General features: G+C 41.3%; 1 protein-coding gene across 1 annotated transcript in view; it reads right to left on the bottom strand.

The window, feature by feature from the left end:
* The window catches only part of DIP2B (DIP2 disco-interacting protein 2 homolog B (Drosophila)), a 287973-nt gene that overhangs the window by 14997 nt on the left and 257883 nt on the right, over positions 1–15093 (bottom strand). The window contains exons 26-32 of the mRNA XM_006870048.1: positions 13076–13199; positions 10891–11012; positions 8524–8635; positions 4862–4971; positions 4078–4208; positions 1986–2154; positions 1051–1221 (exon numbers count right to left, since the gene is read on the bottom strand). Coding sequence (XP_006870110.1) covers positions 1051–1221; positions 1986–2154; positions 4078–4208; positions 4862–4971; positions 8524–8635; positions 10891–11012; positions 13076–13199 — 939 coding nt within the window. The remainder of the gene's footprint in view (positions 1–1050; positions 1222–1985; positions 2155–4077; positions 4209–4861; positions 4972–8523; positions 8636–10890; positions 11013–13075; positions 13200–15093) is intronic.

Raw genomic sequence — 15093 nt, forward strand, 5'->3', positions numbered from 1 at the left:
ATGAGACTCACGGCCTGGGTGTTTCCCTGGGAGAGAAGGTCCTCTGCTCCTTTTTGTTGCAGGTGCTTTAGCTACCGAGCTGAGGAGGGCTTTCATCTCTGGACTTACAGCAGCTTTCAGAACCACCAGTGGCCCAAGCCAACTGTGAGAGGCTCAGATTGGATTCCAAAGTAAGAGCATCCTGGCACTGCTCAGAAAGTTACTGACCAGGGTCACAAAAGACCTGCAGTGTCTACCCACCCTCTTCTCTCGCACGCACGCTCGTGCCTGAATGACCTTGTTAGCCTGCGAGGTACAGGAAACCAGCCTCAGTTCTAGTCCCTCCCTTTCCTTCTGATTTACCCACCAAGAACATTATGACAAAGCTGTCATCTGGCTGAAGGAGAGAATAAAGGCTTATTTATGACTTCTTTACAAAAAAAAAAAGATGTAAAACACAGAGACAGAAAAACAGAGGGTGGCTAAAAATAAAATTCAAATAGACTTAGAAATCTTGATTCATCAGCACGGACCGTAAACTATTAATAAGAGTAAATATTTATATTCGAGTTCATTTCCAGGCACTGCTCCAAGTACTTGGCACTTAGTAACTCAGAGATTCTGCAAAGCAAACCTGTGAAGCATAATACTATTATTTTCATTTTCTAGATGGCCAAAATGAGGCAACAAAAAAAAAATCCCAAAACCAAAACCAAACCCCACAGCCATCGAGTGAATTCCAACTGTGACCCTACAGGACTGGGTAGAACCCTCCATAGGGTTTCTGAGATTAAATAAATTCTTATAGGAGTTGACAGCCTCGTCTTTCTCCCGAGGAACAGCTGGTAAGTCTGAACCACCAACCTTGTGGTTAGCAGACAATGTTTAATACACTGCACCAGTGGAGCTCCTTAAAAGAAGGCACAGAGAAGTTAAAGTAACAAGCCCAAAGTCCCACAGCAAGTAGGTGAGTCTGGGGCTCCAGCCCAGGTAGTCTGCCCATGGAACCTAAGCTCTGAAGCACTATGCCTCTTCCATCTGTCAGCACACACAAGATTTCATAAAGGTCACCTGTAAACATATTGCTACATTGACTCTTGATCCAAAAGTGGTGCTGACGGCCCGAGGGGACAAACCGATGTCCTTAAAGAGCTTGGAGAAGGACTGCTGCAGGGCAATGCGGGGCCGCTCCTCCGCCACCACCACACAGGTCCGGATGCAGGAGAGGTTGATGCCTCTGGTCTGTGAAGACAGCCGTGGACAAGGGCGGACGTCAGTAGGAGCACAGGGTCACTGAACAGGGAGGGCCCCTGCTCTACCTCACTGGCCAGAAAAAGCCAAGGAACTGTGTATTCTCATCTCATGGGAACAGAGAAAAGATAAAAGCTCCCAGAAAACAAGAAAATGCCAAGGCATCCCACTAAAATCATTAGCCACTGATAGAGACTTGTTCCTTTTCTTTCTTCTTTCACTTCAGAAAAAAGAATCTTAGATTTTTCAGCAAAGTATTTTAATTCCTGCCCTTTTCTGTACCACAGATTTCTCCCAGTTTCAAAATGGAGAGATGGTACTAAGAGAAAAATAAATCCAAAAACATGGAGATTGAATCTTGTCATTTTTTTAGACCCTTAAAATCTTCTCTATTAAAGTCAACTGAGAACCCATTGTCAGTTGGTCATATACAGTCCATTAGTTAGTTATACATATGACTGAGCCAACCTCATTTTGGGCACATTCCCCAGTCACAGTTCTGTTGGGGGGGGGGTGAAATTCTAGTGGCGAACACAGCTCCCTTTTATTTTTTACTGCACTAAGAATCAGCTTAAATTAAATTAGTAAGCTGGAAGAAATGTAATTTCTGAGATTTATAAAAACGCATTAGCTTGACAGGCCAGAAAAAGGTAGGCAGGTTTGTCTGCCAACCCCTACACATCTGTATTCCCATACTCTGCCCCACTCCTGTAAAACCCCTCGGTGTTACTTGTTTACTTATAGCCGCTCCTCACCTTGAGCACCTCCACTTGGTTCCCAAGTCCTTTGGTGCAGAGCTCCATTACGGAGTAGGAGCAAAAAGTGTCCCTTATTTTATACTGGTTGACAGTGGAGAGCCAGAGGAAAAGGTTGTTTTCTAACTCCATAGGAGGAATTAAGATGGACTGGTGGCCTGAATAGACACTGCAGGGGAGAAAGGCAATAGTTGACACTTAATAACTCATCCTAGAAACCTTGGGGTTTTAAAATACCAGCCATTCAACAGAGATGGTGGCAGAGGCGCTGGCATAGAGAGGTTGAGCAGCAGAGGACTGTAGGTCCGTGGACTAAGAAAGGTTGTGTGCCTGTAGGCAGGAGGATGGCTTGCCAAATGTGTCCTTTGGATATTTAAACGAATATTTATTTTCATTGTGATATGAGTATATTAAAACAACAACAACAACAACAAATGGAATAGAGGTAAATACTGTTGACTGATGGAACCTGGAGGGGATTGTAATCATTGCAATGACTGGTTGAATGTAAAACTGATGATCTGCCTGTAAACCTTCACTTAATTCACATTAAAAGCTTTTAAAAAAACAAAAAAAACAACCATTCAATGAATATTCACTGAGTGCAAATGGCAGTGATGGGTCATATGAGATGTAAAGGGCAAAGGGCTAACACATTAACCTGGGTCCTAAGACCCATCAGCTATAAAATACAGCAGGCTCTGATAAGTGCAGTATTTGTGGGATGAATAAAGGATGTCGAGGGAGCAATTCATTCAAAGTGGGAAAGTTGGGTGGTGGAAAGGAGGCTCTGCTGAGTAGGTGACACATGAGCTGGGGCTTGAGAAGGAGTAGGAATTGTCAGTGACTGGGGCAGTGGGGGTGGTAGTGAGGGCATTCCAGGCAGAGGAAGAGCACAAACAAATGCCCCAAAGTATCAAAGAACCTGGTGTGTTTCAGGTTGTCCAGCATGAAATTCTAGAACACAGACACATGGGAGCAGTGAGACGTGAGGCCAGAGGGGCTGGTACACACTGTGAAACGGAGTTTAGACTTTGACCCAGTCAGCAGTCATTGTAGCTTTAAGTTGGGGCAAAATAAGTAACATGGAAGAGGGACTGCAGATAGAGACTCAAGGCTGAGGCAGCAAGAAGTAGTCCAGGTGAAAGACCATGGAGGCTCAGGCCTTGTCAGCGCAGCGAGGATTAAACAGAAGGAATGAAGTCATTGTAGGAATAATCTACAATTGGTGCTCTTAAACATCTTAAATCTGACTACAGATCAGAAATCACTAGGACCCCAGGCATCTTTTATTATAACACTGTGGGCTCCACCTATGGGGATACTCTGGAGAAAGTCTGTTTGTTTGTTTTGTTTTGCCTTCTTAAAGATCACCCCCTCTTAGGTGACTCTTCAGTACAGATAAGTTCAGGAACAACTGACTCACAGGAATTCACATTTAACTGGATGTGAGATGGAAAGGCATAGAAGTTATAGACAATGCCCAGGTTTCCAGTGTGAGCCTCTACGGTGGACAATCCTACCTTAATAAAGGTTACACCTTAAGTGTAACAGAACAGAACACCAAAAGAGAATGTTGAGTTGCAGGCGTCTATAAGGCATTTGTGGAGATGCCCACCAAAGAGGTGGGAATACAGGTCTGAGACAAGGTTCCCAGGGTGGACAGTGGAAAGAGTCAGAAGCTGTTACACTGCAAGAAGCAACTTGGCAGGGACAAACCTGCTACTTTCCATCCACATGCCAACCTTCCTTCTCATTAAATTCCTTCCTGTCAAGCCTAGGGTGTACACTCCTAGCTGTGAAAGTATGACATAGTCCATCCAAATATCATCCTTTTACTTGGCTCTGCTTCTAACATGGGAATTACAGGATGGAACAGGATCACTGTTCTTTTGTATGAGGTTTGAAACAAACAGAAATGGAATACAAACAAAACTAACTAAGATCAAAGAGATATTAGGTGCATAAATTCTGGAAACGTTAGCAGTTTGTTAAAACTTAACCAAATTAAGGAAGTAAGGGAAGAATGTGGTGGTTATAATCCCAAAGCATACCCCTGTCCATGCTGTTTCTTTGGCTTTTCAATTCATACCTGCAGAGACACCAGAGCGCAAAGCCAAGCCCACAGTAAGGGTCAAGGCAGATGGCAATCTGTCGAGAAGAATACAACTCACACTGGAGCTTGATGGCTCTACAGAGAGCATTCACCGCCGAGTGGGACATCTAGAAAGTAAGGAACATGGAACAAGATGAAATTGTCATCCTACTGGCAGGAAAACCAGCTCTACCAATAGTTCTGATGTTTCAATTCCTCCTAAGCTCCTCAAATGATGTTTATTTTTCATTGTTAAGTCTGAGTCTACATTTGTTATCGATTTTTCTAGTTTGCCAGTGCTTCAATTTTGACTCCCTGGGTGCAAAGAACTGCTCCAGGGGGGCTTTCAAGGCAGTGACCTTCCAGAAGCACATCTCCGGCCCGTCTTCAGTGGCCCCTCTGGATGAATTCCAGATGCCAATCTTTCAACTGGTATTCAGGCACTTAACCATTTGTACCACTCAAGGACTCTGTAACTCGAAATTAAGGTAACATACTTCGATTAGTCAACAGGGAGTTTTATGAAACATGGAACTATGACTTCATACTGGCTTTCACTGTAACTCTTATGATCTACGTTCAGAAAATTTCTTAACACAGATTCCTTGGGATCACTTGCTCCGGAAGAGCTAATGGTTTTATTTAAATATAGCAGGGACCCTTGATCCTCTGCCTACTGGTCTGTGGCCTAGCGCTGGGCTTCCACATCTCAAGTCCCTGAGGCAATGGTCATCTCTATTTTTTGCAGACCTGGCATCTTACCAGAATCTGGGACTTTTACCTTCACTCCTGTAAGCATGCCAGTTGTAGAGACACTAAAATCAAGATACGCCAACATCTCGGGAGTGGGTGGCTTATAAAGCTGAGGTAACCTCTTCCTGGGTAAATCATCTGCAGTGAGAAAACAAAATGCGATGGGAGTCAGACATGTTGGAACATGCAAACCACTGCTCTTCAAGTGGCTTTTCTGTAGCTTTGTTCTGGCCAGATTTAGCTCCTGGGATCTGCTAAAGCTTAAGCTCCTCATATTTAACCAAGCAGCTCGTGGTTGTCACTCCAAAAGGTGATTCAGGGTTGAGGACAGCAGTAGGCAATATAAGCAAACAAATCTGCATCAGCTAAATTTAGTTCATAGAAGTCTGTGAACTTCTAATGGAAGTACCAGTGCCATCATTTGTGAGTTACGTGACCACCTTGTGCCCCAGTTTTCTTATCTCTAAAATGGGAACAACACCTAATCTCATAGAACTGCTGGAGAGTTAGTCCACATAAAACACATTTAAAACATAAGACTTGGAAAATGCTCAACAAGCATTAGTGATTGTTGTTACCATGCTGGCTTCAATTCATGGCCACCTTAAGTGTAACAGCACAGAACACTGCCTGCAGCTGTCTCATCTTCCAGAGTGTTGGTAAGTATAAGCCTACTGCTGTGGCCACGTGTCAATCCAAATTACTGAGGCTTTCCCTTGTTTTTGCTGACCCTCTACTTTACCAAACACAATGACCATTTTCTAGAGATTGGTCTTTTCTGATTTCATGCCCAAAGTGTACAGTATATGTCTATTAAAATGAAAGATTTTTAAGAATGATAATCTAGAATTGGGAATTATTTTCTTTTGCTCATTTATGATACTGCTCCTTCCTCCTCCCATGGGTGTTGGGGATGTCTCTGGCCCGGATCACACTTTTTCAAAGCCCTGCAATGCCTCCCGCAGTTTACTGATCCAGAATCAGAGCCCAATGATAACAATCACCACCACTGACCCTATCTGGTCAAACCAATGACATTCTCTCTATCTGCTATTCTTTTTAAAAAATGTTTTATTGTGAATTATGTGATAGTTTACATGGAAGAACAATGGCTTTACACTCATCCTAGTGTATATCCTTTCACTGCCATGGTTACAATCCCCTCCATGCATCAACAACCAACCAAAGGGTATACCCTGCAAGCCTGCCCCTGTTTGTCAGCACACAGCTCCTCTCCCTTTCTGGGTCTAGAGTTCCCAGCTGCTCCATCTCTCCATGTCATCGTCTCTGCCTCCATCTCTGGTGTCACTGTTTCTCTGGGTAGGGTCCTATACTCTGTTCCTCTCCTTTGATGGTTCCAGCGCCCTCCGCTCCTGGACTACAGTCAACCACTCCCCTCTTTTTGCTACAAGACATCTACCTCTACCTGCTATTCTTCTATCAACTCATGAGGCTAACGAAACTGTCCTGTTGTCTGGATCATAACATTTCCAGTCTTCCTGAAGTCTGATTGAGTCCATGAACCATACTATATCCATCTGTATCATTAACAACAACACAGTCCATTCGTGTTATATATGGCAGACTGTGCTTACGTCTTTTAGTAACAAATGTTAAGAAGAAAAAAAAAAAGTTCAGCATCTGGCACACAGTAACCACAAACACAGGTCATTCCTGAACTTAAATTCACATAAATGTTGCTGCGGTAGATGGATATTATATATAAAATCTACATATATTTTCAGTAGTACTCACTGAAAAAAAGGGTTGGGAGAGAACTAATGGTTAATAGGCTGGGAATGGAGTCAGTCTGGCTGAGTTTGAATCTCTATTTTACTATTTACTTAACCTCCTTGTAACTCACGTTTACTCATCTGTAAAATGAAAATAAACATGGCACTCATCTAATGGGCTTGTGGTGAGGATGAAATTGGGTACTACATGGGTACTACACATAAAACAATTGGCATATGGTAAGGGCTCAGTGCAAGATATAATTATGTGCTAGATCTTTTACATCATTTAATCTTTACAACCCCATGTGCAGTTATCATAACCCCAATTATACAGGCAGTTTTATTCAAGTTAGTAAGAGTACTCAAAGAGGAACAGAAGTATCTGGATTTAAACCCTCATATGCATGACTTCAAAGTCCACACTCTTCCCCACATGACTGATTCTCCCGTTATCCGCACATCTTAGCCCTTTCTTTAGTATGTTGTTGTTGAGAAGCTATCAAATCAGTTCTGACCCATACTGACTCTGTATAGTGTTTCCAAGGAGCAGCTGATGAGCTTGAACCACAGACTTTGCAGTTCAGTGTGCGTTAGCCCACAGTGCCACAATAGGACTCCTCTTTAGTATGAGTACTACCTAAAAGTCATACTTTATGACTTTTTTTCATAAAGTATCTTCAAAGGTTTTCAAAGTATCTTCATATAATATTGTATTTGATCTTCTCAACAAATCTGAGAATCAGGTCAGGGGAAGTACTATTTTAGGAAAGGGCAATGTCACTCAAGCTTATACAAGCAGGAAGTAATGAAGTTGGAACTAGAATCCAAGTCTTATGACTCCTAATTCAATGATGTTGTTGGGAGTGATTTGAACTCAAGGTCTCAGACTTGGGGGCAGTTTAACTGAAGGACTGCAACTAAACAGTTGTGGTCCAGAAAATCAGGCTGCTCCCCGGTCAGGCTGCCCCCTGAGGAACTTGCAAAACCTGCCTCAGCGAACAAGGAATTTGCAAAGTCTTTCCATGGCCTTCTGTCAAGTCTGCAAAAACATCTCACTGCACTATTTGTTTCCCTAACAACTACATTCTTCTGATAAAGTCCCGCTTACGCTTGCATCTATACACCAAAAGTTTTTGGCCATCTTTTCCCTGGTCCCAGCTCTCTCTTTTGATTTATGTACATAATAAATGAGCTGAATCTACGTAGGAGTATCTCCATCAGAGTGCTGTGTCCCACCTGGTCCTAACTATTCTATTCTCAATTTGTGTCTTGTGTCTCTCTGTTTTTCTAACCTCCCGTTGCCCCTACTCAGGTTTAATCTCTCCATGTGGGTCGTGGAGTATAGTCACTTATCGGAAGCCACAGTTGTTTCAACCAGAGCTTTGAATTGGCTCACTCCAGTTTGACTCCTTGTGACCGATTTGCACTTCCACCCCAAATATACCAAACCAAAATCTACATTTTAATAAGATCTCCAGGTGAGTCTTATGTACATCTGGAGATCTATAAGAATCAGCTGAGGAGCTTGCTAACTGTAGATTCTGTGTCAGTATATCTGGGATGGAAATGCAAACTCTCATTAGGAGGTAAACTGGAATGCACTGGCTCAAAGCCCTGGTTTCAACAACATCACATTTAGAAGTCAAGGATCAGCTCTTTCCTGTGTTTTATTTGGTTCTACATGTGTAAGGTGTCATCCAACACACAAACTGAGTCATCTCTTGATGATGCCAGGAGTAAAAGTAAGACATTTTTTGTTTAAAGAGCATTATGTTCTTTGGGTCTGGGCTGTGGCACTTGGTACTATCCAGGCCTCTGGATGTGAACTTTTGCCTCTGTGTTAGCGGGTGGGACGTACTAGGACATAAACGCAGTGTAGTCGTGTCTGGTAGGAGAAGCTAGAATCTTCACTATGCTCTTGTTCCTAACGGGGCTGCACAACGTTCCCACTCACCTGTATCAATGATGGTTGGCCATGTTTTCACATCCACAGCTGCCGCTGCTTCTCGGGACCTCAGTAACCTCATTAGGGCCTGACTGGTGAGAATACAGGCTGCTTTGCTGACCTAGAAAACAAATAGAGAAATAAGCACCAGCAGACTTAGCCCCCATGAGACACCACAAGCTCTGGCTGCTGCTAAAAGCACCCCACATACCATAAGGCACAGGGCAGTATCAGATTTTCAAAGAATACGGTACGGCAAAAGAAATGTGTAACAACTGCTAGCTTTTAAACACAACTGCATTCTTGTAACTTTGTTCACAATGGTGACTCTCAAATATGAGGGAGCTTCATAAAGTTCTTTTAATTCCACGTTTCCATGAATGGTTTAAAGCATCCTTGCAGTTCAGAGTTACAATTTCCTTAGAGAACCCCGTAATCTCTCTCTCTCTTTTTTTTTTTCTTTTTAACTTTTTACTGTTAAATGAGTAAAGGTTTACAATTTTACATTCTCAATGACTGCAGCCCCCTCAACGTAATATCACGTATCCCACCTCCTCTCTGTGTTTCTTGTTTCAATTCCTCCTACTTTCCCACTGCTTTTAAATTTAGTCCTTGGGTAAACACTGCCCTTTGAACCTTAGAGGGCTGACTGTTCTGCGGTGTGTGTATCTCACTAGTGTTGATGTTTCCCCTAAATACCTATCTACTGCTGGGCTGACAATTGAGTCATAGAGGTGAGTTCAGTTCCAGACCTGAAGGGTGACCAGTAAGCCTGGTCTTCTTTTATGATTTTGAGTTCTGAAGACCTATAAACGCTTGATTTCATAAAGAGAATACAGTAGAGACCTGGGAAACCAGTGGATTCATATAATCATTTTTGAAGGTATTAATGTTCGCCACAGGTTAGTGAAACTTACCTAGAACATACACTAAATTTGAGCTATAGTGATACAGATACGTGCTTCTCCCCAGAAACGAAGTTCCCCTGCACATCTACATGTGGACTTGCAAAGTGACCCACTTCCCATATAAACTCTATCAATGGAAAGAAATGCTCCTCTCTACTATCCTGACCACCTTTCCAGAATATAATAACAAGGGCATTTGGCTGAATTAAACTTTGTATTAAAATTATCTGTGTTGAACATGGCTTTTATACTGCAGGTTACACTGCTGACAGCAGCACTTCATTGAAAAACATAATGTTACATAAACTAAAATTTCATAACCCAACAGCATATTGGCCAAGACTGCCCTTTGCTTCAAAATACATTAGGATACAATACAACATAGATTTATTTATCTAATTTTCTTCAATGCTTATATTCTGTAGAAACCACTACTGCCTCCAGAGCAAGAAAAAGCAACCCCCTAGGATACACTGTAATGCTGTACCAGGCAGGCAGATTTACAACCTAACATAAAGAAAAATGATGGGACACTGGGGACAATTCAGAATTTGGCATATGAAGTTACCTTGGTTACTCTATGGAAAAAATACCAGATGATATATATATATATATATATGTATATATATATATTTTTAAAGGGGGCACCCACCTCCATGGCTCAATTTTCAGCCAAGCAGTAGAGAGGTATATCCAGGGGACGACAACACTAATGAGATACACACACCATACAATGCTCAACCATTCGAGACCAAAGGGGCAGCATTTACTCATGGACAAAATTCAGAAACATCAGGAAAGGAGGTGAAATGGAAACAAGAAACACAGCAGGGAAGTGATGTTACACTGATGTGACATGGAGGGAATGCAATCACTGAGATGAAACAAAGTGCATGATTTGTTGGATATAAAACTGATAATCTGCTTTGTAAATCTTTACTCAATTCACAATAAAAAAATTTTAAAAATAAATTTGAAAAAAAGGGGGGCAACCCCTTTTATGTTTTCCCCCTGTAAAAATGAAACATACTTTATAGAAAATTACCAATAACAGCTTTATCTCCTAAATGTTCATGATAAATGCCTACAGTTCTGTATTTAACCAATAATCACTGTATCAAAGTTTCTTCCTCAATAATCATGGTCACTTGGGCCAGATTGGAGTCCTGGTGTGGTGCTGTGGGATGAAACACTGGACCGCAGGTCAGTTTGAACCGCAAGGTCAGCGGGTCAAACCTACCAGCTGCTCCTCGGAAACCCTCTACAGGGTCGCTATGAGTCGGAACCAACTCGACAGCACTTAACAACAACAGGTCAGATTAAGGAAAAGTAGTAATTTTCAGAGGACACATTTGATATCTTGATTAAAAAACAAAGAAACAAACTAAACAATGAGTGAGGCTCATTAGATATCTGCATCTGGCTTTGATGAGGTGAGAGGGCAAGATAACATACACTTGGTACTTACGTCAACAATCATTCGGACAGTGGGTAGTGTGGCCGTGAGGTTCTGAGCATGGGGAGGTCGGACTGTCACAGGGATGCAGCCTGCATACAGGCAGCCGTAGAAGGCAGCGATTAACTCGATGCCTGCAAGGCACAGAGGGCTGTGTCAGGAGAGTCCCATAATCACTCTGCATCCACGGGAAAGGGAAAGGCAGATCTTCTACAACCAGTTTATTAAGCCACATGTCAGATGGATTACCCGAGAGCATAACTGAACAGAGACATATCAGAAGACATTTTTAAAATTAAGAAGGAACTAAAGGAAGCACAGGAGTCCTGGTGTGGCACTGTGGGGTAAGCACTGGACTGCAATTTCGGTTTAAATGCAAGATTGGGGATTCAAACCCACCAGCTACTTTTCATAAACCCTAAACAGGGCTGCTATGAGGGAAGCATGTGAATCCTGGTGTGGCATTAGATTGCTAACCACAAGAACAGAGGTTCAAATCCACCAGCTGCTCCTTAGAAACGCTATACAGGATCACTATGAGTTGGAACCAACTTGATGACGCTAAACGACAACAACAACAAGTGAAGCATGGAGTCCTGGTGTGGCACTACAGGCTAAGCAATGGACTGCTAACTGCAAAGCCGGGGGTTCAAATTCACCAGGAAACCCTTGGAAACTATATGCAGGGTTGCTAAGAGTTGAAACCAACTTGACAGCACTTAAGAAAGCATGTAAAACAACTAAGAATAAGAAACAATAAAGAAGTCAGAAGTAAAAGATATCTAAAGGATGGAATGAGGGTTGAAATTACAAAATAATAGTAAAAAAGAAACTATGACAACAACCACAGAAGCCCATGATGATGACGTCTAAGTAGCTTTAACAGAATTGTAATATTCAAAGACAAGGGCAGTAGTAACTGGTTGCCATTTGACTTAACTTTGACTGTTGGGCACCCCAAGTGTGTCAGAAAAGAACTGGACTCTACAGTGTTTTCAATGGCTGATTTTTTGGGAAGTAGATTACCATTCCTTTCTTCCAAGGAAAATTTGGGCACAGTCGAGTGTGTTAACTGTTTGTACCACCTAGAGACTCCAAGAAGGTAAAAGCCTCACTGTATTTTCAACTGCTAGAGCCACACCATAAATAGAAAATCTAAGAAAAATTTACAGGAGAAAGGAAATGAGTCTTGATAGCATAACATGAGAGAAATAACTTGGGATGCTTAACTTGGAAAACAAAGAAATGTGGGAAGAGCAATGAAGAACACCTGAGCTCTCTCAGCTTTCTTTCCGTATTTAGAAGGCAGCTTTGTGAAGTGTAGTCAGACTTCCTAGCAGTTACTCCATCCTTGAGTGGAAAATGTAGGCAGGCAGTATGTGACTGGATATGAAGACATGGTAATGTCAGGACATGGGAAAGGCCCCCTCCGGAAGTGCTCTGGTCTGTTACTACTTCTTAGCATTGAATACATGGAAGACATTCTCATAGGAACACCATGGGAGGGGTTCCTGTACCACATGGTCGTCTAAGAAAATTTAAAAATGTTGATGTGAATTAAATAATGTAGTAAGAATCACAGAGTAAAATGATAAAAGACCAAACACAATGCATGCAATGAGCGGGGTAGTTGGCAGAAGACATAAAGGCGAGGACAATTCAAATATTCCACTTGAAATTTTTAATACTTAGACCAAATAATTACTTATCACCAAATAATACTGAATTCCTCTTGTTGAAAAGAAGGTTGCTGAATTAAATTAGAGCATGAAAGATGGCAAAAGCAATTGTAGAGGAATAAACATCAATCTCACTATGAAGGATGTTAAGTCAACAGTGGTCAAGCACAATGTTCTTTTGGAAATGGTCCGATTCCTAAGTACACCTTAAAGAAAGCATCTGTTTCTAGGCTTTGCAAGGGCAGGCAGCTTAAGTCTTCATTCATTCAACATTTCCTGAATGCATTTATGTACCCTGCACTGTGCCAGATGGAGAAATACCACAGTCAATACAATAGAATGGTCCTGCAGAGAGAACCCTTGCATGACACAATTCTGGAACAGGGTTTGGTGTGCCCTTTGTCTGTGTGGGTTGTGGTCTTGGAGTTGGGGGATGCCACATGACTGCCATGAGTTGCTATCCTCTTACAGTTTTGTAGTCTAGTAATAGACACGTAGTCTACCAACCCAGCGCTTACCAGGTGGATAAAGCAACACCACATTGTCTCCTGCATTTAGATGACCTTTATCACCAAGAACTGACGCAATCCTCTCTGCTCGCTTATGAAGCTGAAGGCAGCTGGCTGTGCACACAGTAGTTCCCTTTAAACAAAAGAAGTATAGGTCAAAGCTCAGTAAGGAAATAAAACGGTAACAGGTATTATCAATTCAATATCATACTTGAAACGCTTACGCCTTGATAGATTTTTAGGAAGTTAGTAATTGCAGTGAAAATGGTCCTGGAATTGTACCAAAAGATATGTGTGGAATTCTTTTCCCTTTCCAATGTCTCTTGGTACACAGGGAATACCAACATCACTGTAGATCAAACATATTTATTTATAACCTCTCCTATTTATGGCAGTTTAAAAAATATATAGTCATTAAAATAATTTTTTTAAAAAAGAAGCATGTGTTCATGTAACACATGAAACACAAAAGACGTGCTGAGTTTTCTAACAGCAAAGAAGGGGGAAAAGCAGTTACAATGAATCCAGAGGTAGCTAGTTAATTACAAAGATTAGGAATTAAAAGATGGCCAACTGTTCCTTATCCTGAGAGTAAATTCTCCTGTGGATCTTCATAAATTCAGGTTTCACTGGGCTGCGTTGTTTTTTTTTTTTTTTTCTTCCTCTTCAATATTTTATTGAATTTTGGTGAAAATTTACATGGCAGATTAGGTTTCCATTAAACGATTTCTGCACAACTTGTTCATGCCATTCATTAGTGTTTTTTTCACAATGTGTCAACAGTCTCTTTTTTTGTTTGTTTTTTAATGTTTTATTGGAATTATGTGATAGTTTACATGGGAGAACATTAGTTTTACATTCATCCTACCGTATACCGTTTCATTGCCCTGGTTACAATCCCCTCCATGCATCATCAACTAACCAAAGGGTATACCCTACAAGCCTGTCACTGGGCTGTGTTTTGAACTTTTCTTACTCTTATAAACTAGAACACATATAAGGGAACGTGCATAACGTATAAATATACAGCTTAATGAAAAACTATAAAGGAAGCATCTGTGGAGAACCAGCATGGCACTGCCAGTGGCTCATAAGCAGCCTGTGTGTCCCCCGCTCATGTTCTTCTTCCCTCCACAGGTACCCAGGACCTTGACTTGTTTTTGTTAAGTCACTGATTTTTCTTGTATCCCTAAAAGTTTAGTTTTCCTAGTTTTGAATTTTACACATAAATAGAGTTGTAGAGGTACTACTCTGTGCTTTGCTTATGTCACTGAATATTGTTAAAAGCCTATGCTGCTGTGCATGAGTGGGGTTTATTCATTCACTTTTACTGCTATTACTTCACAAGGAGCCCTGGTGGTACTGTAGGATAAGGAAGGGGCTACTGCTGACAACAAGGTCAGAGGTTTAAACACACCAGCCGCTCTGTGGAAGAAAGATGAGGCTGTTTGTTTCCATAAAGATTTCGTTTCGGAAGCCCTATTTAGAGTCACTAAGAATCGTAACGGACTCAATGTAGTGGAGTTTTTGTGTTGGTTTTTTTTTCGGCTAGAGCAGATGACAATGTATTCATCCATTTTGCTGATGGGCACTCTTCATCAAGTCTTGGTATAAATATTTGTGTAGAGATGTAGGAATGGAATCACTGGGTTGTTGGATATGCCTATCTTCAACCTTACTGGATAATGTCAAATGGTATTCTAGATGGTTCCTCTTTGCCAATACCACACTGTCTTTATTGCTTTACCTTTAGAACTCATAGATATCGCACCATAAACCAAGTTTGACTGGGCTATTTCTTTTCTTTAAAGAATATTTTATTAATATGAAACAGTACATGTTCAGTGTAGAAAATTTGGAAAAGACAGATAAATACAATCTTCCTAGACAGATATAGTCATTTTGACATTTTAATGTATATTCTTCTGGTCTTTAAAAATGATTATGTGAGGTTAAGTGAAAAATTATCCACACTCTGGCTGTAGAATTTACTTCAATGAACTTCTAGAGAAAACACAGACATCATT

This window comes from Chrysochloris asiatica, unplaced genomic scaffold (assembly GCF_000296735.1).
Source record: "Chrysochloris asiatica unplaced genomic scaffold, ChrAsi1.0 scaffold00138, whole genome shotgun sequence".
Taxonomy (NCBI): domain Eukaryota; kingdom Metazoa; phylum Chordata; class Mammalia; order Afrosoricida; family Chrysochloridae; genus Chrysochloris; species Chrysochloris asiatica.